This window comes from Eutrigla gurnardus (genome assembly GCF_963514095.1).
Source record: "Eutrigla gurnardus genome assembly, chromosome: 12".
In the NCBI taxonomy this organism is placed as follows: domain Eukaryota; kingdom Metazoa; phylum Chordata; class Actinopteri; order Perciformes; family Triglidae; genus Eutrigla; species Eutrigla gurnardus.
In genome coordinates this window covers 16195678-16219072 of record NC_139926.1, presented here as the reverse complement: position 1 = coordinate 16219072, position 23395 = coordinate 16195678, and the positions used below count along the sequence as shown (strand labels likewise).

At 39.9% G+C, this 23395-nt stretch overlaps 3 protein-coding genes across 5 annotated transcripts; 2 read left to right on the top strand and 1 right to left on the bottom strand.

Moving 5' to 3' along the window:
* The first annotated feature begins 407 nt into the window (after window positions 1–407).
* On the top strand, window positions 408–14863 carry cers6 (ceramide synthase 6). Of its 2 annotated transcripts, XM_084023725.1 has the most exons (12): window positions 408–727; window positions 1666–1771; window positions 1880–2010; window positions 6572–6629; window positions 8580–8630; window positions 8746–8838; window positions 10898–11026; window positions 11226–11332; window positions 12535–12691; window positions 12815–12838; window positions 13689–13776; window positions 13822–14863. In XM_084023725.1, the coding sequence occupies exons 1-12, from the start codon at window positions 558–560 to the stop codon at window positions 13893–13895; spliced, it is 1188 nt and encodes a 395-aa protein (XP_083879851.1). In that variant the 5' UTR covers window positions 408–557; the 3' UTR covers window positions 13896–14863. The 2 variants fall into 2 exon arrangements, with proteins under 2 accessions (XP_083879851.1, XP_083879850.1); XM_084023724.1 differs by having other exon boundaries at window positions 13689–14863.
* A 330-nt stretch (window positions 14864–15193) lies between these two features.
* On the top strand, window positions 15194–20716 carry nostrin (nitric oxide synthase trafficking). Of its 2 annotated transcripts, XM_084023711.1 has the most exons (16): window positions 15194–15235; window positions 15407–15492; window positions 15596–15679; window positions 15836–15898; window positions 15987–16068; window positions 16155–16217; window positions 16888–16986; window positions 17270–17395; window positions 17618–17716; window positions 17788–17913; window positions 18056–18164; window positions 18301–18389; window positions 18486–18611; window positions 19410–19650; window positions 19743–19835; window positions 19918–20716. In XM_084023711.1, the coding sequence occupies exons 1-16, from the start codon at window positions 15209–15211 to the stop codon at window positions 20052–20054; spliced, it is 1650 nt and encodes a 549-aa protein (XP_083879837.1). In that variant the 5' UTR covers window positions 15194–15208; the 3' UTR covers window positions 20055–20716. The 2 variants fall into 2 exon arrangements, with proteins under 2 accessions (XP_083879837.1, XP_083879836.1); XM_084023710.1 differs by lacking the exon at window positions 15194–15235 and having other exon boundaries at window positions 15272–15492.
* spc25 (SPC25 component of NDC80 kinetochore complex) lies at window positions 20193–22869 on the bottom strand. Its single transcript, XM_084023731.1, has 6 exons — window positions 22707–22869; window positions 22467–22532; window positions 22078–22224; window positions 21846–21971; window positions 21548–21646; window positions 20193–20977 (listed from the first exon to the last, which is right to left on the bottom strand). The coding sequence occupies exons 1-6, from the start codon at window positions 22855–22857 to the stop codon at window positions 20856–20858; spliced, it is 711 nt and encodes a 236-aa protein (XP_083879857.1). The 5' UTR covers window positions 22858–22869; the 3' UTR covers window positions 20193–20855.
* Between the last annotated feature and the right edge of the window lie 526 nt (window positions 22870–23395).

The window sequence follows — 23395 nt, the reverse complement described above, 5'->3', positions numbered from 1 at the left end:
CCGTGTTGGTCTTGAAGCACGTCGCTTAAAATAGTTGCATTATTAATAGCGTTTACATTTCAATTTCACAAACCAAAATGATTAACGATCAGTTTGAGTTTGTGCAAAAAAGCACAAAGTAAAGGTGACACCTCACCCAGTCGGCAGGCTACTGTGTGTTTCCTATGATAATATAACAGCACGACATGTGCAAAACTAGCGAAATAAACCAACAAAAAAAAGGCAGCCGGTCTTCTGTAGTCAGGTCAGAAGGACACTTTGAGTTTTACTACAAAGGTGTGAAACACAAAGTGATTTCCCTTGATGACGCCGTCGTGTAGCCGGCACAACGTGCAGCGACTGTATTACATGACATTTCAACGCACCAATCAGTCGCTGAGGAGCTGATTGAGTCTACTTCCCTACACTGGAATAGCTGAGGGGGAAGCGGACGGACGGCGATCTCGCACGGATATCTCATCATCGGCCGAGTCTGCACGGTCCGATCGCCCGCGAGAGACGTCCGGGGATCCTTCTCTTTCCACCCGGTCACGGTGTCCGCTGCTGCTGCTGGGGAGATGGCCGGTATTTTGGCGTGGTTTTGGAACGAGCGGTTCTGGCTGCCCCACAACGTAACCTGGGCTGACTTAAAAAACACAGACGAGGCGACGTTCCCGCAAGCCGAGGACCTCTATCTGGCGTGTCCTCTAGCGTTCTGCATCTTCATGATCCGGCTGGTTTTCGAGAGGTGGGTCGAGCAGCACACACACACACACACACACACACACGCGATAATCCAGGTGGCTGTGAAGATGCGGTTTCGCCGTGTCAATGCGACGCGATGAACGATGCGACGCGTTAACCCGCTTTCCACGCTTGTCGGGTCTGTTATCTAAACAATGGCACCTTATCTGGCTAGCCCCTCCACATCGCCACGGTTGATCATCCTTCTTTCTGCAGGCCCGCAGCATTACGCGCTGTCTGCGTTTGATGCATCTGTCAGAGCAACACACGGCGCAGCCAAGTTGCCATACCTGCCCCAAATCTGGTTCCCCGTCCCCTCAGCTCCAAAAAAAACCCCGATCCTAACAAAGAAACTGGAGACGAGTCTCGCTAATCCGGGCGGTTTCTTCTAACCTCGCTGCTCCAGTCGTGATTATGCTACGTGTGACATCGTGTGAATATTATTGTACAATGATGTCGTCTATATACAGTAAAACACAGAGCCATGCTGGTCACAGCCATGCCTGTCATGCATATGTGGGTCAAAAGACCTCTTGAGGGAATTAGTGAGCGGTCACTCATGTATCCCTAAAATGACTTTATATAGTTAACTTGTTAACTTGAGCAGCTATTAGCCTGCCAGAGCTCCCACACTCCCAATAATGCAAGTGTTTTACCAGGCAGAGATTTGCAAACTGCACATAATTTGTAAAGTGGTAATAGCAAATGTTCTGTGTAAAGATGGCGTTCCCTATTCTTCTTTTATTCTGCATGGAAATGTCATAATTTAAGAGTAAAAGAAGAATAGGGAGCAAGCAGATGCATGTGTCCAGGTGCCGATAACTGTTACCGAGCACCAGAAAATAATGTATCCATGCATCCTTTGTGTCCCCATCTCCAAGTATAAACAGATTCAAATTTAATCCACCCCAAATATACTGTCTCTTGATATTTTAATTGCAGGTTTATTGCAAGACCATGTGCCATGGGCCTGAAGATCCAAACCAACGGGCCTCAAAAAGCACAACCCAACGCTATCCTGGAGAAGGTTTTCACTGCTATTACCAAGGTGGTGCATGTGTTCTCTTAATTACTTGGTTTAATGGTTCATCTCCTGAGACTTGTGCCACGATGAAAACCACATCTAAGAACGGGACCGTTCATCTTGTCTTGCCAGCATCCAGACGAGAAGAGGTTGGAGGGCCTGTCCAAGCAGCTCGACTGGGACGTGCGGACCATCCAGCGTTGGTTCAGGCAACGCCGGAACCAGGAGAAGCCTAGCACTCTCGCCCGGTTCTGTGAAAGCATGTAAGGCAAATCATTTTTCACGCCACAACATACAACCCCAACCTAGCTTGCAAGCCATTTTTTTCTTTAAACATCCAAGTTTGTAGTCTGCAGTGCACTATCTAACATTTATATATCTATATCTGACAGTCATTAGTAAAAGCAGGTATGATGTTCATTGTTCATTTTCAAATTGTATGGAAATGAGGGGAAACTCCGCAGCGGCTTAAAAGCACACATTTACAAAAGCGCATTGTGCTGGTGCTGCTGTGGGTTAATAGTCAAATGTGTCCCAGTGTGAACCAACAAATCCACTCAGGCTGTAACAGAGAACTAGCTAATCTGCAGCAGAGCATTTGCCATCAGGGACATTGTAGTTACTTAGCAGTGTGATGTTAAAGGCCAACGAGCGAGAGTGGCTGTCAGAGTAGAGTCATGTCTGACACCAGTAGAGCCAATGTGGCAGTTTGAGACACAGGGCGCCTCACATCCTCTGATCCGCCCGAGGCTGCTGTTCAGTCAGGAGGACACAGCTAGATGATAAAACCACTGGACTCCAGTTACAACTTCACAGAGGAATCTGTGGAAGCAAACTGACTTTCTTTTCCACCAAAAGAGCCTGGCTGTGTGCAAAATCACTCACTACTCACTACATAGTCCACTAGAGTGAGTTCGCCATGTTCTAGTGCTGTCCTAATGTTAAGCGAGTGTTATTAAACACTGTGTAGTGGACTCAAAGCAGCACACAATTCATCTTGAAAAGAAGTGTACAACCGATGGTCAAATGACCAAGCATTATTATCATCATGAAGAAACAAAGACAGATGGACGAGACTAGAGAGAGCAGCGCGACTGAGACACGTCCATGAGAACTGCTGTAAAAATAATATATTTAATGTGAGTTAGGTTTTATTAATTAGGGAAAATAGGCTAATTGCACCCACATTGACAACAGGAGTGTGTAACAAATCAGCATACAATATGTATTTATTACAAAAAAATATGTTGGTATTTATAATGGATGGTGCCATTGATCTGGCACCTTTTAACTAACTAGTGATGTAATTAACAATGCAGAGTAGTGTCTGAAAAAGTGTTGTTTTTTCTTCATCTTACAGATGAGCTTACATTAAAGTGCTCTATATAGTCCTCTATATATAACTCCCAGGACAGAGAGTAGGGCATAGTGTACAATTTCGGACACAGCCTCTGAGTTTGTCCTCCTCTGTAAGTGAGCTTTTTGAAGGTACTTAGCTGGCATTCAAGCAACAACTGTATCAAAGCTGCATACAGCAGAGTTGACCGCGGAGACGATAGGGTTGTGCAATAGTTTGGCCAGGTTCTCTGTCTCAGTTGCTTACTGTGCAACCACCAAATGGGGATGGCTTCAGTCCTTCCAGCAGCGATTGTACTCTAAATAGGCCTTCATGCACAGCTGTCGCAGACCGATAGCTCGCTTTGTCTCTAGGTCATCAGGACAGCTGATCTGTTGTCTATTCTTTTCATTATGCAAACAGAGAGTATGTAGCAGACACATTTGGTCTGGAAATAATGAAGATGCTATTGTTACTACCTCCCTTTTCTGAGACACACAGCAAAAAAAAAACGTTACAGCATGTTCATGTATTGATTTTTTTCTGTAAAAAACCTACAGTAACCTCTTTTTTTTTTAAAAAGCAACAGAAATCTTTCCAGAATTATCTTCACAAATAAATCATAAGTGAAATAATGCAACTTTTAACCATGTGAAAGTTATAAAGACCGTGACTAGATAGAAAAGACAGTATATCCTATAATACCCCTGGCTTTTTCTTGGACTGTCTCAGTCACTTCATGCAGTCTTGTCATTACTGTGAGGCCACTTTAAGTCACTAATTTCCCTGCCAAGAAATATCCCAGCACATAAACCCACATAACTACAACGTATTGTTTTTACATTTTTAGTATGGCTAAAATTAATATTATGTGTCAATTAGTGAGCTACTAGATGTATTTGATTACAGAGCCAGTCCTTCTATTTTAACAGTCGTATCAAGCTACACTAATCGGCTGCTGGCCGCTGGTCATATTTACCATGCAGAATGGCCAATCCTCACATCTAACTGTCGGCAAGGAAGTGAATAAGCATATTTCCCAAAATGTTAAACTACTCCTTTAAGTTTATTTTTGCTGTTTTTGAAGTGGATGGCACGATTTATAGCTGTGTGCAATATCCACACCTCTCCAGAAGCATTACAGCAGACGCCAAGCCAACAACGAATAAGCATGTTTGTGCTCAGCAAAGGCTTACAGGACAGCTGAGAGACAAGCCATTTATGTGTTCTTGAGCTAGGACAGCCACACACGTTTTTCCTTAAATTAGTTGCAGTCTTCTAGCACCACATTCAAATTACTGGCTATTAGCAAGCATTTTCATATGGCCAATTTAAAATCATCCCCAGTAATCAAGCCAAATTAGACAAATACACGAAGGTGGAAGGGACAGCTATTAATGCCTGTAGAGTAAAGGAGGTGTTACCGCTGATTCAACAGCAAAGAGGGAATATATTAAGGCTTTTGCACAGCTGAATTTTGAGCTTGAGCTTCATGACTAATTGTTATGTTGAACCATCTGAATGCAAACAGTTGCAGCAAGCTGGTTCTACCCACCTGAAGAAGTGACCACGTGGAATACAATGAGCCAGCATGACCTGCATTTTATTACATTTTATTACGCCCAGAATACAGCCAGCCTCATTACTGAGTTTCTGATCAAATGAGAATTTTTTCCTTTCCTCAGGCACTCCTTTGTTCAAACAGGTATGCTTGATTTAATGGCGATCAATAGATCTGTCCTAGTTTAAATCCACAGTCTCATCGGATATTTTGTCAATGATTCATTAATGTATTATCAAGCAATTAAGAAAGGATGGTGTCCCATAACTAAGACCACTCTTGTGCCATATGAACTACAGCTCTTAAGGTGTCTACAGGTTCATCATACAACATTAACGTAATAATGTTCCCCACAGTTACTATCCAGAACTAATGAATTTAAGTTTAATTGGCCCTATGCTTCATCATGTGCAGAATATAATCAGCCATTCACTCTAGGATAATTAAATGCAAACAATTTTAGTTTCCCCACAACCAACCTTATCAACACATCTGAAAAAGAACTCACAATGACACACAAAAAACCCCCATCTGTGTCTGATTTGGGGGGGAAACTGTTCAGGGAAAGCAATTGTGATTGTGATTCAACAGCACTTGAGAAAATACTCTTGCAGGCTTGATGGACCAGTTGCCATGCAACAGTCTTAACTGAGTGCCAGGTAGACTTGTCCAGTTAATTTGGTTTTACAATGCTGTTGATCAAGCACAAAGAGCACTTAATGACAGCTTCTGCAAGCCTTGTGTTGCCATGTTTCAATTTTCTCTAGCATTCATTAAAGAGTTGCACTGAATATCTTGAACAAACATCCACAGAATATGTTGGATGTGAGGTCAGCTGGAACAACTACACGACACAACCTTTAAAGTATGCAAAACCTTGTCTCACATGAGGATATATAGCTTCTGTCACAGTCATCAGTGAGTCATCAACTGATGTTTTCTACCATCTTGTCATTTTTGGTTCTGGCTGATGCAACTTCCAGAGTTGTGTAGAAAGGGGGCTTGCAAGCAGGCCAGTCTTAAATCCTTCCTCCCAGTTGCTGTTTTAATTTGGGTATATATGCAGATCTTTCTGCTCAGCAAAGCTTTGATCAGTGAAGTGTCAGCTAGTTTCTTTTCTGCCTGTAAGCTCAGACCTTAGATCACTTTCCCTACCATTGTGTTGCTGTAGTTACTGTAAATTATGTGCATTTTATAAGCACAGAGCAAGTCATTACTTTATCGGCAATGATTCGTTGTGGTTTCCTTGTTTCCTTCTTTTGACAAATGTACTTATTGTAAGTCGCTTTGGACAAAAGCGTCTGCTAAATGACCTAAATGTAAATGTAAATGTAAGATGGGCTGAGACAGTGAGAGTGTCTAGTCTTTGCCCCCAGATCTCACCAATGTGAAGTCAGTTATGTACTGTTTTCAGTGACTCACCATAGATTGCAGTCAAACCACTTCAAATTTTTGATTACAGGCATGAAAGCCACATAGTGTACACCTCGGGGACAAAAAGGCACACGTAATATAGAGAACAAGCAGTGGTGTTCGTGAACACATCCCCTGGTAATGTTTATATATTGGGATGTGATGCAGCTGCATTATTGTTTTTTGCATATTAAAACACTTGTTTTAACACTTGGATACAAGGATCCTATATCCTCCTATCCAAAATTAAAATTATAGTATGGACTAGACTTGAGAAATTGAAGTGGAAGAGGGAAAGAAAAAAAGGTCAAATGAAAAGCATATAAAACATTCCACATTCAGCCCACAGACTTATGAAAACCACTATTGTTGTGCCCGAAGTTAAGACTACACTAGTCATGTAAACAAAATGTAAAAAAGTAAAATGCTGGGCATTCTGGACTTAACATTCATTATATATGACAAAAAAAATGTATTTATTAATAAATAAATATGTTTCCTTTTTGTTTTTTAGGTGGAGATTTACATTCTATCTATACATATTTACCTATGGAGTGCGTTTCCTTAAAAAGGTAAGTTTTCCTTATGGACAAGCTGAGCACCAGTCTGCTGTTATGCTTTAAAGTTAGCATGATTCACTAGTTTAAATCCATTTTCTACAGCACATTTGGAAGTACATGGGCTAGCATGAAACTCTTGTGGTTTCTGGCATGACTACTGCCTAGTCATGAGACTGGCAAGTACAATTTATATTCTGGTGCAAAGGACTAATTGTGTCAGGGCAATTGTAATAAAGCCTTGTGCAAACAGTGTTCATTAATAATGAATCTTACAAGGAAAGGGGGAGCAGTTGACAAATAAAAAACATTACGAATGGTAAACGATGCCATGCATTAAATAGACAATCCATTTTTTCAGTATGTGGACTCAGTGGTCATTTGTCTTTCTTTTGATCGTTAATGTTGTTGGGAGTGTTCCTACTATTGCTGGCCTGATTTCATTCATGTGCAATTTCATCGGTTAACAAAGGTTACTATAGTAACCTTAGTAAGTTGACAGCTTGTGTGTAAATCACATTAAAAACTGTGCTTCAGAGCGATTTAAATATGCTGTCAGGGAAAATGATGCTCACGGCTCTGATTGGGGTATTTGCATCAAATAGCCTTCAAGATCAAGTTAGCATGCTTTAGATGCATTTGACATTTATTTAATTTAATTTAGTTTATTTGATAGGGACAATGCAGGTTAACATTTCCACTCATTACAAACAAGTTAATGTGACTGCTGTTCTGCATACAGAGATTATAGCTGATGCTAGTTTCCAACTCCCGTCCCTAGTTAGGCTTTTAATAGAAGAAAGAAGGTATGTGTGCTTCATATCTATATAGATAAGCAATTATCAAAAGCACAGTGACAGTACTTTTCACATTTCTACGCAGGACAACAACGAAGCAACTGAAATTCTGGCGTTTACTTATGCTAGTACGTTTGGGGACTAGCTTATCCTTCACGTGGGCTAGCAAGAACTTTAGCTAAATCAGCTAATGTTAGCTACATGCATGCTAACCTTCATAACAAACATAAAGCCAACTAAAATTTTTTTTACATTGAACGTTTTCTTTTCTTTACCTTTGAAATGTTGCGCCCATTTCCACTCGGTTTTGAAAATCGTTTGGTAAAGTTGAAAATTTACCAAAAGAGTATTCTTAAACTCTTATGTTATCGTGTGTAGTTCAAGGGGTTTAGGAGTCTAGTCTATTCATATACTCCCATCAGTTGGTTAGGAAGTTACATTTGCTATTCTTGTGAGACTTTGGAAATGGTGTAATTTTGTCCAATGTGCCAGTTACATATGACTTAAATATTTGATTGAGATAGATTCATATATTATATTCATATATTCATGAAATGCATGAATGTATAACCAACAGAGCAAAAGTTGAGATAGCAGAGTAAATTTAATAGTAAAAAGTAGTTTATTCCCTGGCAATCCCTGCTTCAGGCTCCAGTCTCTGTGGGATTATTCATAGAGCAGGTCTGGAGAGGAGTGGAGAAGAAGTCCTGGGTCACTGTTTGCTTATAACACATTGTTATGTATTACAGTTACCATTTCTGTTCTCGGTCTGATGCCAATATGTCATGACTTCATATGAGGATGAACTCCCTTTGTAATATATCTTAGCTTTTTGTCAAATTATACACTAACAATATCTCGCATATCAATTTGATTTCATTCAGAATCCATCAATGGAATTATTTGTTTTTCATATTCATGTGTCGGATCTGAAATTACATATTGAATTGCACTCCAACTGTATGTGTGGGAACAGCGTGACACTGCATTTATATTGAAGTTAATGGAGCCTGCTCTTCAAAGGTTTTATTCAAACATAACATATGAGATTTGATGAAATGACAAAGTCTTAACCTCAGCCACATATATAATCAAATATAATCTAATTGTATGTGTTTTATATAGGTTAAAACGTATTAATTTGTAAGTTACTCTTCATTTTCTGCAGACTACATGGCTTTGGAACACTAAAGAGTGCTGGTACAACTACCCTTACCAGGTATTTAAATGCACCCATCCTCAGTCATCATGATGCGACAAGATGACTTGCATTACCAAAACTACCAAGTTCTCAAATATTTATTCTAACCTTGTTGCTTTTTGTGTTTATGCAGCCACTGACTGTGGACATCCATTATTACTATATATTGGAGCTGTCTTTCTACCTGTCCTTACTCTTTTCCCAATTCACAGACATCAGGAGGAAGGTAAGAGTGACTGCAAATCACACCAAGACATCACATATAAAAACAATAACATGGATCATTGAATGTTAATGCAACGAGTGACAGTTTAAGTCACTTCCTGTGTTGAAAACAGACATATCTGTTCTGTTGGTTTTGTCACAGAAAATACATTATTGCTTCTCTCCATCTATTTTCTCACTGCCATGACTCTAATGTTTAGTCTATTTGCTTGAGATAATTTGCTTTCCGCCTCAGTGTATTCTCATCGTTAATATTGCGAGGGCAAACATAATAAATACTTTTTCAAACAATCAGAAAACATGTCTCAAACTTTCCCCAACTACCGGTGAAGAGTTTTTTTTTTTTATTTTCTTATTGTTGAAGCTTTTGTGTGATACGATCAGCGAATAATTGTACTTTTATAAGCCGTGACATGATGGTGTCGCACAATACTCAAATATCATAAAGGCGTTTGAAGAATCCATCAAGTGACATGATTGGACTTCATGCAATCAAGTTTAGTAGGAAGTAGGAAGCATCCTGGTAGGAATAGCACATTCATCCTGAAAAATAAACAATTGACACACATACCGTGCACAAGTGTTTACATGTTAATGTTAGCACTGCCTTCAGTCATGTATTAACCATTTAAATGTACTTCCAGTGAGCTGCTGCAGGTGACATTAACTTTATGTTCATAATTAAAAATTGGAATATAAGTAGTATGCACATTCAAAACGTCCAATCTGCTCAGTATTTGTAAGAAGTGATATCACCTTGTTCACAAACATTCTTCAATCACTTTCATCTTTTTCTTTTTTGTATTAAAAATGGCTCCACCTTTGGTTCATTAAGTACCAATTTGCATGCCTTTCAGCCATGATCATACTCCTCTCCAGTCCATCCCCGGCTCTGCCCTCTCCACCGAACAAACACCTCACTCACTGCCCTCACAGCAGCCCCCATGATGCCATGCTGTGTATGCCTTCACTCTGTCATCTCTTTGTTGACTGTTGGCATGTTGTCTGTTTTTTGTTTCTCCTTTCAGTTTTTTCATGCACAGTACTACACTGAGGAGGTCCTCTGCATCCCCTGCCAATTCCAGTATGTTCTCCCCGCACACTCTTTGCCTGGCTTTCATTCTGTATCTTGCATCATTGCTCTTTCCTTCTCATCTTCCTCCTCATGCTGTCTCCATATTGGACTGGATCTGGTTGCTTTCCTGCAGAAACATTACATAAGATTTGCTAGAGGAATGTTTCGCCGTGTCGCCCGGAGCTTCATTCAAGGCTATCTCAAACTTAATGGCTCACACCGAGACAGGACCAAAGCTAGACTGTCATGTGATTTCACCTGATTTTCAGCTACGGTAATGGAAGTACATTTACTGCAAGTACTATACATTACTTGAGTATTTCTACTTCATGCCACTTTAAACTTCTATTGCAATTTGGTTTAGAGGGAAATATTACAGGACCCCCAGACCCCCCCGCCCAAACAGGACCCCCCCCAAATATCAAATGCTGCTGACGCCCCTGCTTTAAACCGCGCGATTGCATGCGATCAGCACACAGCGTTTCTCAGACACTGAGGCTGTACTTGCTATGTTGGTGTAAGTGGCGATTAATCATTTTCTTTCTTGTACATCACTTTTTAGATCTTTTCAATAGCTTTGCCAAACGCAGCGGCACGTGACGTACACGACTCACCAAGACAGGGCTTTTATTTTGGAAGACGTTGATCCGCAACGTAATTACTATGCAGCTGCTAACTTGATCAAAGCATGCTTGAAGTTCATGAAAACATGCCAGTTTAAAAAAAAAATAGGCTCCACATATTCAGTCATCTTCAGGGGCCTTCTTTAAAATACAGAATTATGACAAAAATCTATGCATTACCATAGACACACAAAGCTATTGCGTACTGCTATTGTGTGTACGGAGGAGTCACGTCTACATGACTTGATGACATCTGTATTGTACTGAATGCCCTGAGTTTGTGCCGCATGCAGTAACTCAAGCGGCCACACGGCTGTACTTTCTCTAGTTGTGTGACGTTTCCTTGGCAACTGTGTCCCCAGGATTTCCTGATTATGTTCCTGCACCATGTGGCAACAATCTCCCTCATAACCTTTTCCTACGTGAACAACATGGCACGAGTGGGAACGCTGGTCATGTGTCTCCACGATGCAGCCGACGTGCTGATAGAGGTGAGGAGTGAGAGAATATGGACAGATAGTCAACCATGGTTGTGTGTGTGGATGGAGTGTATCCAGCTTCATCTGAATTTAACTATAGTCCTTATATTATGGACAATATATAAGATTCTATCATACAGGCGCAATTCATCCTGCAGCAGTTGGTTACATGATCAGATTAATGATTGTTCCTTTTTTTGTTTAACCCGAGGCTGCCAAGATGGCCAACTACGCCAAATGTCAGATACTGTGCAACCTCCTGTTTGCAATGTTTGCAATTCTCTTCATAAGTTCCAGGCTGGGAGTTTACCCCGTCTGGTAAGTGTTATTCTCTTTCTCGGATACAATAATAAGCATTCTTCTAAAGGCTGACTTGACTTGAAATAGTGTTGGTGTGTTATTTTAATACAACACAGTCCATGCAGACAGTCAGAGAATCAAAAACCCGGAGCAGGAGATGCTTGAAATGCTCCGCACATCAGTGCCATGAAGATCTGTGCTTTTTTAAAAAAAAATACTTTTTCCACAACGTTTTGTAGTTCATACACATCTCTCTGAATTTTGTTGCTAAGTAATAGTTACTATGGATACCGCAGCTTTAACCTTTCAAAGCCAAACAAATCAACAAATGAAAAGCAGTACGTTATGGTTATTGCTTTGTTATTGAAAACACTGTCGGGTTAGATCATCAAAGGGTTTTTTTCTTTTTTTTTACTCACAAAGATCTTATTTTGTGGTGTCGCTTTATTTCATGTAATCAGTCTTATCGAGTTGTAGCCAATTCTAATGACCCTTTGTGGTGATATTTAGTTACCACATATCAATTTTAGTCCTTGAAAGAATGCAGAGCAGACAAGAAAAAGGAAATTTATCAGTTTCCTGCTTTTTTTAGATACCTTTTTTAGATTCTTGATCAACATAAAAATCCCTTGCAGTCATATTTCAGCCTATTCTGCATGTATTTGTGATAATATTTTAAGAAAGCCTTCAAACATGTTTTGGCCAACACCCCACAGCTCTCTGCCTTTGTTTCACTGTAATATGGTGATACTTTACTTTATTTGAGCCAACCCCCACCACATCAGCAGTAAAGTTGTCATTACTGTAAAGCTGTTGCCATGGCTTCAGTATCCGTAGGATGATTCACAGACAGCCATTTGCAGCAATTGCCTCAGTGGATATATTTAACGCCAATCGTTGAAGTTTTGATCACGTCATGTGAACATGTCGTGACTGCTTTTCCTCCTCCATTTGCAATTACATTTACCATTACCCTTGATTTCTTCTAGCCCTGTTGGGCTATAAACAAAAATGCTTTTTCGAACAAACAAACACACCATTAAAGGGCAGGTGTTCCATGCAAGACGAAGGGCCTCGTTTCTTTTCACTCTCTACTTTTTGGATTTGTCAACCTGCTCCTCGAGGACATGCAATAAAAGAAGATTGATTTATTGTACGTCCTCGAGTTCATCCAATAAAAGAAGATTGATTATTTCCCTCTCCCTCTGTTGCTATGGAAGGATTTTAAACACCACCTTGTTTGAGAGTTGGGAGATCGTAGGGCCCTACCCGTCCTGGTGGGTCTTCAACCTGCTCCTGATCCTGCTGCAGCTTCTTCACTCCTTCTGGTCCTACCTCATAGTGAAGACGGCGTGCCGAGCCATCTCCAAAGGAAAGGTGAGCCACTACACCGCATAGCCCCAATGCACATCCTTCCATTTACACAGGACGTGTCGCTGCTAGTCCATATATAAACACTGTGTCCCTTTCTATTCTCCATGCGAACCTGTATCCTTCAAGGTGGGGAAATGGAATCCGTTGCATGTAAGTAGCCTTCATGGAACTGTCTTAATGATAACGGTGCATTGTGTTCTTAGTTGAATCTCATGTCTCTCGTAGCTGTAATCATTTGCATTCATCATCCTGATTGTCAATCAGCCGTAACCTGATTAGAGCATCTGCTTGTGGCATGGCTCTAGGTATGGCAATATCAGCCAGTCAGACCATATAACTCTTCATTCCAGACAGAAAGTTCTTAAATATTGTACATATTGCACTGGAATGTGTATTATACCAAACATCAGCATGTAAACTTTTCCATCTCATTATTACCATTAGTTGCTTTTTATTGGTAGTCCTGTAATTATTTTGTCAATTTATTTGTAAATATTATACTGGATGAATCTATGCTTGTTTAATTATAGAACGTCAATGCTAACAACTATATAAGTTAATCAACATAAAATAATTAGCCATGGCTTTTTTTTAATAAGTCATTTATCAGGCAAAAATGCTAAACGTTCACTTGTCCCAATTTGTCAACTGGAAGTTTTATCCTTATAAAGTGAAGGCAAAGCCAAGCTCTGGGTTATTACAATGGGATATATTATATGATATTTTCTGATGTTTTACAGTCTAAATAATGAAGCAATCAATCAATAATGAATATAATCATTAACTGGCAAAATAATGTCCTGTTAAGAGGTCTCTACAAATAGATTGTATGGCTTTTACAGCCTGTTGCCTGGTATTGATTAGCAGAAAACCTCGCCGTTTAACACATAAAAGCCCATTTGTATCATCGCCACGTACGGGCTGCCACAGATAATGAACCAGATGAGAATTTAAATGAGAAACAATGTAATCTCCAAGCATCCCCTCTTTATTTCTGCAGGTGTCTAAAGATGACCGCAGCGACATCGAGTCCAGCTCTGATGAAGATGACAGCCCCTCACCCAATCACAAGCACCACAGCAGCAGCAACAGCAGCAACAGCAACAGCAGCAGCAGCAGCAGCAGCAGCAGCGCCTCCAACGGGACCAACAAAAATCACGGGACCAACGGCTACCTGACAGGGGCCCCGTATGCCAATGAACACTGACTAAGCTGATATCACGACACTGGAGCCATGCTACATACACGATCCATCAGTGTGTGTGTGTGTGTGTGTGTGTGTATATGTGTGTGTGTGTGTGTGTGTGTGTGTGTGTGTGTGTGTGTGTGTGTGTGTGAGAGTCGCCTGTCTGATACTGGAAGTTCTTGATAGATTTATGTGAATGCAGTTTTGTTATCAATCGGATTCTTTACTCATTTCCAATTTATTGGCTTCATCTATATATTTGCATCAAACTGCACTCAGTGAAATGTCAAAGCACTCCTATCGGTACAACCCACTCTGTTTAGCCAATGAATGAAAGCATTCCACTTAATGGTGTAAGCATGCTACTTTAACATACAGTAGTCTGGCATACTGGGGGTGAGTTTTTTTCCTTTTTGTTATGTTTGTGTCTTTCTATGTTATTTATTTTCCATAAACATGTTGGCAGATGGTGGGATGTCTATTTTAAATTGATGTCAGTGTTGAAGATGAAAGAAATCTTGAACATCGCAGCTGGTTTTTTTTCCCCACCACACATCGAGACGAGTATTAGCAAAATGCTGACGGCCTGGGTTTACTTTTAATGCTACACCCCCAAAGATATGCCAAAATGTGTGACGTTTACTCACATTTTAAAACACATTCTCCACTCAAACTGTATATGAGATGTCAAAAACAGTATTATGTGTGTGCATAAGATATGGCTGGATACTGTATTCCCCCATTAAAGCATTTGGTTAAGTATTCTGGGACATTTCTAGTAAGCATTTCATTAAAGGCCATTTGTCGTCTTAGGAGGCAGATATGAGTTGTTTAAGTTATTAAATAAAAAAAATATAGATTGCGTGTGTGGGTCTGTTGAATACGACTACAGATGAAAACTAGCGTTGCATTTTTGTGTGAATAGGCAAATGTTTTCTGACAATTTGGCTATATCAACTTTAAAGGTGATTAAATGTTATTTACATTTCGGTTTTGTGGCTTCTGAGTTGCCAAGAAATATCGTTATTGCTGGTTTAATGATTAGGCCACCAGGAAGCAACATTAACATTTATTTATTTTTTCATAGCTGAGTGACAGATAAGAGAATGAATAGGCCTTTGTTTTGTGTTTATATATTTTCCTTTATTTATATCAGCAGCAAGACTGACTTGCCATCCCGCTTGAGTTTGCATTTGTAGATTCTTTTTTCCCTCTGGGAGTTTCCTGTGTATTTGGCACGGACAAAAAGCTCAGGTGATTTCCGCATGAGTGACTTTGGGAGGAGGGTGGTCAAAGTTCTATGTCTAAAGTCAACAAACGGCCAAAGCCTTAAGATGAAGGACCCTATCGGCTCCTGCTCTGTGAGTATTTCTTTTAAACAATCCACCTGTTCTTCCACCACTTCTGAAATGCACTGGTGGGGAAAAAGGAGATTCAAATGTGCATTTTATCCACAACTAACTAAGTGTGGATTTGAAATCAGTCGATTCAGGACATTAATGCTTCATGGAACCTTCCTCCATGTCTTCCAGTATAACCAACTGTATCAAAATGTGAAGCGATTTTCAAAAAACGGAGAATACTTCTGCAAAGAACTTATGACTGTTTTTCAGCAAAGGTAGGTTCAGCACAGTCATGACCCTTCTGACTAACTTAATGGCGGCTGGAGTTACTGTTTGACTTGAGTTATTGTCTCTCGCTGCCACCTTGTCCTGTTCCAGGGCTGAGCTGGAACTGACTTACGCCAAAGGATTGCAAAAACTTGCCGGTAAACTCATCAGGGCCTCCAAAGAGGTGTCAAACAAGTAAGAGTCGACAGCGCTGACATTTCAGTCGGCTCTGTCTTTTGTCTGTTTTGTGTTTAACGTGAGAGAAATAATGGTATCATGGGTAATAACACGTGCCTAAGTTGGATGTGATGAAAACACGGGCTAACCTTTTCATGCTGGCTCCCTGCTCAGCTCCACCTACGGTGCCTGGTGTCAGGTGTCAGATGAGATGTACTCCAGAGCAGATGCCCACAGGTAGTTTTCAAACCCGAGTTCACCTCATAACTGCACACAGGTTGACACCAAAGACTTGGACTTAAATATGTGTTGTTCTCATTTTCAGATCCTTAGGAAATGCATTCAACCAAGAAGCAATTCTGGAAATACGACAACTCTTAGACGAGCATAATAAGAGGAAGAGGCCTGTATGGGATTCATTCTGGATCTTTGAATCAGTGCATCTTTCTGCTCAAGCTTCTGGTCATAATGTGCCTTTTCTGTGCTTTAATAGCTTGACAGCGCCATTGAAAGAACTGGAAAACTTGTTACTGTTAATTGGAGTGAGCAACTCAAGGTAAAGAAAAAAATAACATGTTTTCAGTATAGCAGAGATATGAATCAGATACCTGCATGATGCATTCCTGAGTTGATTTGAGCTATTGAAAGTAGGAACACAAAGATTCTAATGGTTTTTGATCAGTCACAAGCTATTGGCTGACGGCCTCATAATGTTCATATGACTTTATAACCAGTCATGCAAAATGCTAGATTCATCATGAGTGCTTGTGGTGTTTCAATTTATTAAGTATTATAAATGTATATTTAGGAAGCCTTACTGTTATTTTTTCAAAACAACATATACATTTGTCCTTTTAATTTGCTTGAAGCATCTAAAATGTGCAATGATTGAGGGCTGCAGGAGTTCTAAAATCCAGAAATTAGCATTTCTGCATTTCCAGTGCTCTCGTCTCAAAGTCGGTGGGTTTGTTGATTGGGGTTTTTGGTCAGCTGCCTGAAATAAGGTCTTTGATTTACATATATATACATATTTCATGTACCATTTTGTAAGATTTAAAATACATCAGGATATACCTTCTCAAATATTAATTGAATATAGAAATGTCAAAAAGCCACCCTCCTTCACTCACACATGGTGTAAAGTGCTGCTATTACAGTTTACCGATATCATGTTGTGATGTCAGTGATACGTTAATGGGGATTCTTGTGTTTCCTGTCTAAAACAGATAAAGAAGAAACTGCTTGGACTAACAAGAGAGCACGAGGCCTTGTTCAACTTTGTTGAGAACAACAGGCAAATCTGCACAGAAAAAGAAAAGCAAAAAGTTCAGTATATGGATACCAAACCAATTTTCAATTTACACACACACACACATTATATATATATATATATATATATATATATATATATATATATATATATATATATATATATATGGATGGAGGTAAAATGGAGTGATTTCATTGATTAATTGATTATGTATCAAGTGATTTGATTCATTTTAAGCAGATTTGATAAAAAAAACATTTGTGATATGATGAAAACAAAGCCATGTTTCATCAGTTTCTATCTGTCTGTCTGTCTATCTATCTTGTTCTTGACTACAGCTGTTGAACAGGCTGACTAAGTCAGCAGAATTGCAGACGCGGGTGGATGAGGACTACTTTAATATCAACGTGGAAGGTCATCAAATGAGACTCAAGTGGGAAAACACACTGAAAAACTGCTACCAGGTGTGTAACACATGCTGTCCAGCTTCTTATAGGCATTTAGCTGTTCTCCTTATACCGAGAGGCTTTGTGAGTGAACAGGGAGGATCAGTGACTTTTGGTTGCTTTTAGGTCAGTCTACCACCCAAGAACGCTGTTTGGAGCACCACGTTAGTCCACCCAGTGTACTCTGCAACGTGTTTCATGGGCTGAGCTTTCTCAGATGTATTCATTTCCTCCTTTCAGATCGTACAGGAGCTGGAGAAACAGCGAATTGAAGTCCTGTGCAACATTTTGAATAGATATAACCTCCACATGTCCAGCTTTGGGCAAACCCTCAAGCATGTAAGACACCCAGACCTCCATCCTCATGCACCACATCCTTTGATGTGTGTTATAACTTATACCGTTTTCAGGGTCAAAGACAGATAGAACAGACAATCCAAAGGGTGGACATGGAGAAAGACGTACAAACTCTGGTGAAAGAAAACAGCATCACGGCTGAGGATCACATAGCTGAGTTTTTGATGACTGACTATTTTGTAAGTATGCAATTTATTTTTTCTATTTGTAAAGCGTGTGAGGAATACAACACAAAAGACCTTGCAGCCTCGGCTCAATGGTAGATTTTAGACCGTCGTAGTTACTTACGTAGATGCTTGATCTGTGTTGTGAATGAATCAGGAAGAGGACAGCAAGTCCCTGATGGCCAAAGGCCGGAGAAAAGAGGCCATCAGCCTCAAACTCCAGCGTCTGGAGGACAGCATCGCAAGGACAAAGAGAGACCGCGAAGGTGCGTTCAGCGCATTATCCATTAAATGATGAATTCAAATTATACTCTGAAGGACGGTGAGAAATGTCTTTCAGTATAACAAAGCGATTCATAATGGACCGTGCCACGTGAGTCACCGTCGACATTCTCCTTGCAGGAATTGAAAAATTGATGAGAACATATTCTGAAAATCCATCTTTTTCAAACCAAAAGAACCTTGAAGAGACTGAACTGCAGATTGATGAGGTAAACGGCATGCAGCCTGTAGAGTGGGTGGAGGGTGATGTGCACAGATGGATATATACTTTGAATTGATCATGAATGCCGTCTTGTCACTCGTAGAGTACTCTAAAACTGGACGTCCTCGATGCCACTCGCTACAAACTCTCTCTGTCACTGTCTGAATTAGAGGGCAAACCGAAGTCCTTTCACCGATTCAGTGACAGCATCGTGAAATGGAAAGATAAGGTAAGACACCATCTGTACGTGAGGGATGTTCCGAGGTAGTGGTGACTTATTGGTTAAAGGATTTTCTAATTGAAATCCACTGATTTAAATGCCTCAAAAACGAATGGGACCCCATATCGGTAGTCCAGACCGGGGAAACCAAACACCGATTCTGTGCCACTGTAGTTCTCCGACATGCTTGGCACACGGGAGAAGTTTCTGTTGGTTGCAATCTGCAAACTCACCACTAGATGTTGCAGAATACGACACACGGCAAGTTTAGTGTATTTCAGAGGTGCATCTCAGTAAATTAAATGGACCTGAATTTATAAAGTGGAGGCAGAGGAGCCGCCTGCACATCAGGTTATATTATCCAACTCATTCATACACATTCACACACTGATGGTGCAGCATCGGGGCAATAGGGGATTCAGTATCTAGCCCAAGGATACTTCGGCATGCAGGAGCCGGGATTCGAACTGCTAATTGGAGGACGATTCGTTCTACCTCTGAGCCACAGCCGCCCATTAAAACTTAATTAAAACCACAGTGAGATACTGGACTGGTTTTAACAGACTTATAGGAACAGCTGTGTGGGTGACTTTGATGGTATTTGGTTATATTTTAACAGTTAAGTTGCTCTCAGGTATTAAAAGACTGATTCTTCTTACATACAGTCTACAGCTTATAGATAGAGGTTAAAGTAAAGCTTACTCTCCATCCTTAGAACCTCGGAGTCGGTTTGTAAATGCAGAAGTACCTCTGATAGTAATCACAGTTACAGGATATTGTGTAACACAAATTATTTTACCGTTGAAGGACTGTGAGCACAGCGTCGTCCAACTGACTCGTCCAGTCAAACTCAGGAGGACTCCATTCAGATCCCGACAATCACTGAGAGCTTCCATCATTTACAAAGGGCCTGCTCAGTTTGTGACACAGCAGTCTGTGGAGGCTCGACCAATCGCCAACGACCAAGTCACATCATCAGCTGTAACACGTGAAGCTGCAGCTGTGCAGAACGGAGCCCTGACTCACACCCATGATAACAAAGACCAAGGTAATCAATTTCCTGACTACAACAAATGTTTATTTCTGTTCAGCACATTCAGAATTTTATCATGAAATTAAAGCAATATTAACATTGAACAGGTGAAATGACAACGCAGCTCTGCAGTATAGGAACATGCAAGGCCCTGTACAGTTTCACACCTGAACAGGATGATGAACTGACACTGAAAGAAGGTAAGTGGCAGATCAAGTGTAGCTCATCTAAGAAAGTAGTGGTTTACTCATCTAATAAAATGACTGGACTTTTCTTTCGCAGGCGATCTTCTAGACATTTACAGAAAGGAAGAGAATGGTTGGTGGTTTGGCAAACTGGGCAGGAAGACAGGCCATTTCCCATCGACCTATGTTGAGGAGCTGCCTGTGTTAAACAGCGTCAGATCCTCTGATGCCTGACTGATTCGACTCCTCAACAACAAAAACACAACTCCTCCTGAATCAAAAAGATTCACTTTTTACAGTGCCAAAAATGAAATGACAACTAGAAGCATCACACCAACCAAAAATACAAATAATTTGTAATAAAAATATTTATTGCTTTAAAATGTTTGTTTAAGACAAAAGCATTCAGATTAATAAAACATGTTCATCTGCCGACAGTCAATCTGATTTTTGTCACTGCTCTCTGAAGTTATTTTGCAATGCATTTAGGATTCATACTGTATGTGATTTTTTTAAATGTATGCTACATTGTGTGAAGATGAACTCAACTATAGTTAGTCTTAAATACTTTCAATAGATTAATAGGATTAACATAAGGAAAATTAAGCCCAGGACAATAAAACTGTATAGTTATCCTCGCCCACTTTAAATGACTGAATAATGACGTCAGAAAATAAAAGAAGTTAAACTGTTTAGAGTCAACTGGTGAATTTTTCAGGATTTCAAGACATTCATCCCAAAACACTTTTCCCCTCAAGGTCAAACTCCTGGGTTTGAAACAAATACAATAAACTGTAACACAACCATGTTCAATAATGACACAGAGCATCTCTGCATAAAGTTAACATCAGTGTTTATGTGGCAATTTGATTTTATACATTTATAAAAAAAGAAAATTAAGCATTTACCCTCCTCCTTCCTCCAAGTTGCTGAGGGCCCCTGGCTGCCCCCACTTAAATAATACAAATCACCACATTAGTCCACATTTCTGCAAGAACTTCATCGCATGGCATTTATCCTCCATTCCTTGCAATCTTAGCGTGCCTGAGAAATGAACTCCTTCCTGACGTTTGCGAGGAATGCTGGTAAGTTATTGGTCTCCTGAAGTCGGCGTTCCAAAACTGGCAAACACTCGAGCACCGGATCACTCGACACAACTGTGGAAATTGAAGACTAAAATTAGACTGGCTGGATATTTCAAATTTTTATTGTCAATAAATTCCACCGAAAAAGACCAAAACCAGCAATGCAAGTCTGTCTCTCAATACTTTTTGAATTCCCTACACTGTCTGTGGCACCCCCGTGTCAATTACACCCTAGAAATGTAAATGTTAAAATATAGTTTTATTTTTGAATAATTTCCTTATACAACTGAGTGATGTTATTCAAGCAGGAGTAAATACTACTTTTGTTAGGGACTATTCTCAGTTGTGGATTAATACACATTTGTGTATTTTGAGCATCAAAGTAATACATGTAGGATTGAGGGTGTGGCACATTAATAGGTTTTTTTAAAATCGGTTTTGGACAACAATGGAGTTCTCTGCCACAGAGGACATATAAAATATATGAGGCACGTATGAGTCGGATGAGTTCATTGTGACAATTACAAAAATAAAGAATATTGCCAGCCTTATTAAAATGAAGGCAAATCATAATTTCATTTAACTGCTAATGTTGCTATTACAGTAGTTTTCTGATGGACAGTATATGTGTGTGTAACTTACTCTGGTATGATCGGTCTTCTTTAATCCCCAATGTGACGACATAGGCGGAATCCTGATCTGAAGGGTTGATATTCCGGAACACAAACTGCAAATTTTCACCTTTACAAGTACAAAAAAATTAAATAAAATCAGTTACTTCAACTGACAAACAACAAACAGAGAGTCATGGCAATACCTGAGACAAGCTACAATTACTGTTATGTGTATTCGTTACTATCGAAGTATAAAACAATGGATAGTAGAAAAAGGACCCAAGAAAGCTACTGAATTCGGACATGCACATTTGTGTTTGGCTTACCTTTAACCAATTGTGTTTTGCCAAGGATTGTTCGCATCTCCATCCCTAAATTATCTTGAAAGACGACTCTGGCTTTCTGGAGATTCCTCAGTCGTTTTTTGTTTGCTTTATTTTGAGACTCAATTACTGAAAAGATGGGAGGGGAAGCAAGTGCAAGGTTCAGTTAATATGCTACAATAAGTTAAAGTTCTGTGACCTAAACCACTAATTTTACTTTTAAATATAAACTTACAGTCTTTTCTTTTGGCTTGTTCTTCTTTAAGTTGCTCTATCTTCTGGATGATGTCATCTTTCTGCATCTCCTTCTGCTGAATCTCCGATACAACTTCAGAAATGGCATGCTGTCTCCCTTTCAGCGACTCATTTTTTTGTGCCAAGTCTGGGGGAACAATGTTGCATCAGTCCAAGTATGGTATCACATGAACAACAAAGGCTCTGAAGCTGCTTTACAACATTTAGTCCCAAACAAGTATGGGCCAAGATAAATTGTTATATAGACAATATAGATTGTGTGGCGCGATATGAATAACTTCAAAAATCCACACACACAGCTACAACTGATGGCACAAGTGTAAAGGCCCATATGCAATGCTTTGTAGACTAATTCATCTCTCAACTCACCTCTTTTGAATGTTTGAATTGTCTCGAACAGCATCTCATCATCCTTACATTTCTTTGAACACGTATCTGCACAAAAGATAAAGAATTATTGAAGACAACCTGATGTCCTTTTGTTGTTGGCATTAACTGTATAAAATGTAATGTAAACATTACTGATAGATAGATAGATAGATAGATAGATAGATAGATAGATAGATAGATAGATAGATAGATAGATAGATAGATAAATAGATAAGATACCAAGTGCAGTCTTCACAAACTGTCTGTGGGACTGGCACAACTCTGTAGTCAGGTCAATTATCCCTCCATATGTTTTGAGATGTTTGTTGTGGATCTCCTCCATTGCACTGGCGAACTCATCACTGATGTTTGGATCGGTAATAGACGCCATGATGTTCACAATCTGCAGCATAAACAACAGATGCTCAACGTGTCCACGTAAACACAACGTCATTATCATCAACACACTTGCATAGCACTTACACAATTGTATTGCTTGCTTTTTTAAACAAATAGAAAGGTTTCAGCCATAGTACCATGAAGCATACTTGTTAATACCACTATTCGGTGGTAAAATGAGGGCACCAGGCACCTTTAATAATATTAAACAACGTAAAAACCGACTGCCATACAATAACACACAGACCTACAAGTCCATGATTGATATAACTGACCAGAAAGTCAATCAAATCAAAAGAGATTGACTGCAGCAACTGAGATGCAACTGTCAACAGATCCACCATCCCCAACCGTAAGAACTCCCCAGATTGACTACTACCCCTGCTAATGCTAATACGACTAATACTGCTAGTGCTACCACGAACCTACAAATTAACCTAGAGTTTGGGTTAGTTTTGTCAAACGTTAACAAAACATTTAGAAGCCTCAACGTCGACGACAGGCGGTTAACGTGAATTAGCATTGGGCAT

Coding starts and splice junctions, on each gene's coding strand:
- cers6 (XM_084023724.1), top strand. CDS start 558: ATGGCCGGTATTTTGGCGTGGTTTTGGAACGAGCGGTTCTGGCTGCCC. Junction 728..1,665: donor ATCCGGCTGGTTTTCGAGAG/GTGGGTCGAGCA, acceptor TTTTAATTGCAG/GTTTATTGCAAGACCATGTG. Junction 6,630..8,579: donor GAGTGCGTTTCCTTAAAAAG/GTAAGTTTTCCT, acceptor CATTTTCTGCAG/ACTACATGGCTTTGGAACAC.
- nostrin (XM_084023710.1), top strand. CDS start 15,284: ATGCACTGGTGGGGAAAAAGGAGATTCAAATGTGCATTTTATCCACAA. Junction 15,680..15,835: donor TCCAAAGAGGTGTCAAACAA/GTAAGAGTCGAC, acceptor CTCCCTGCTCAG/CTCCACCTACGGTGCCTGGT. Junction 18,612..19,409: donor TCGTGAAATGGAAAGATAAG/GTAAGACACCAT, acceptor TTACCGTTGAAG/GACTGTGAGCACAGCGTCGT.
- spc25 (XM_084023731.1), bottom strand. CDS start 22,857: ATGGCGTCTATTACCGATCCAAACATCAGTGATGAGTTCGCCAGTGCA. Junction 22,225..22,466: donor AATTCAAACATTCAAAAGAG/GTGAGTTGAGAG, acceptor TTGTTCCCCCAG/ACTTGGCACAAAAAAATGAG. Junction 21,647..21,845: donor CAAAACACAATTGGTTAAAG/GTAAGCCAAACA, acceptor GTACTTGTAAAG/GTGAAAATTTGCAGTTTGTG.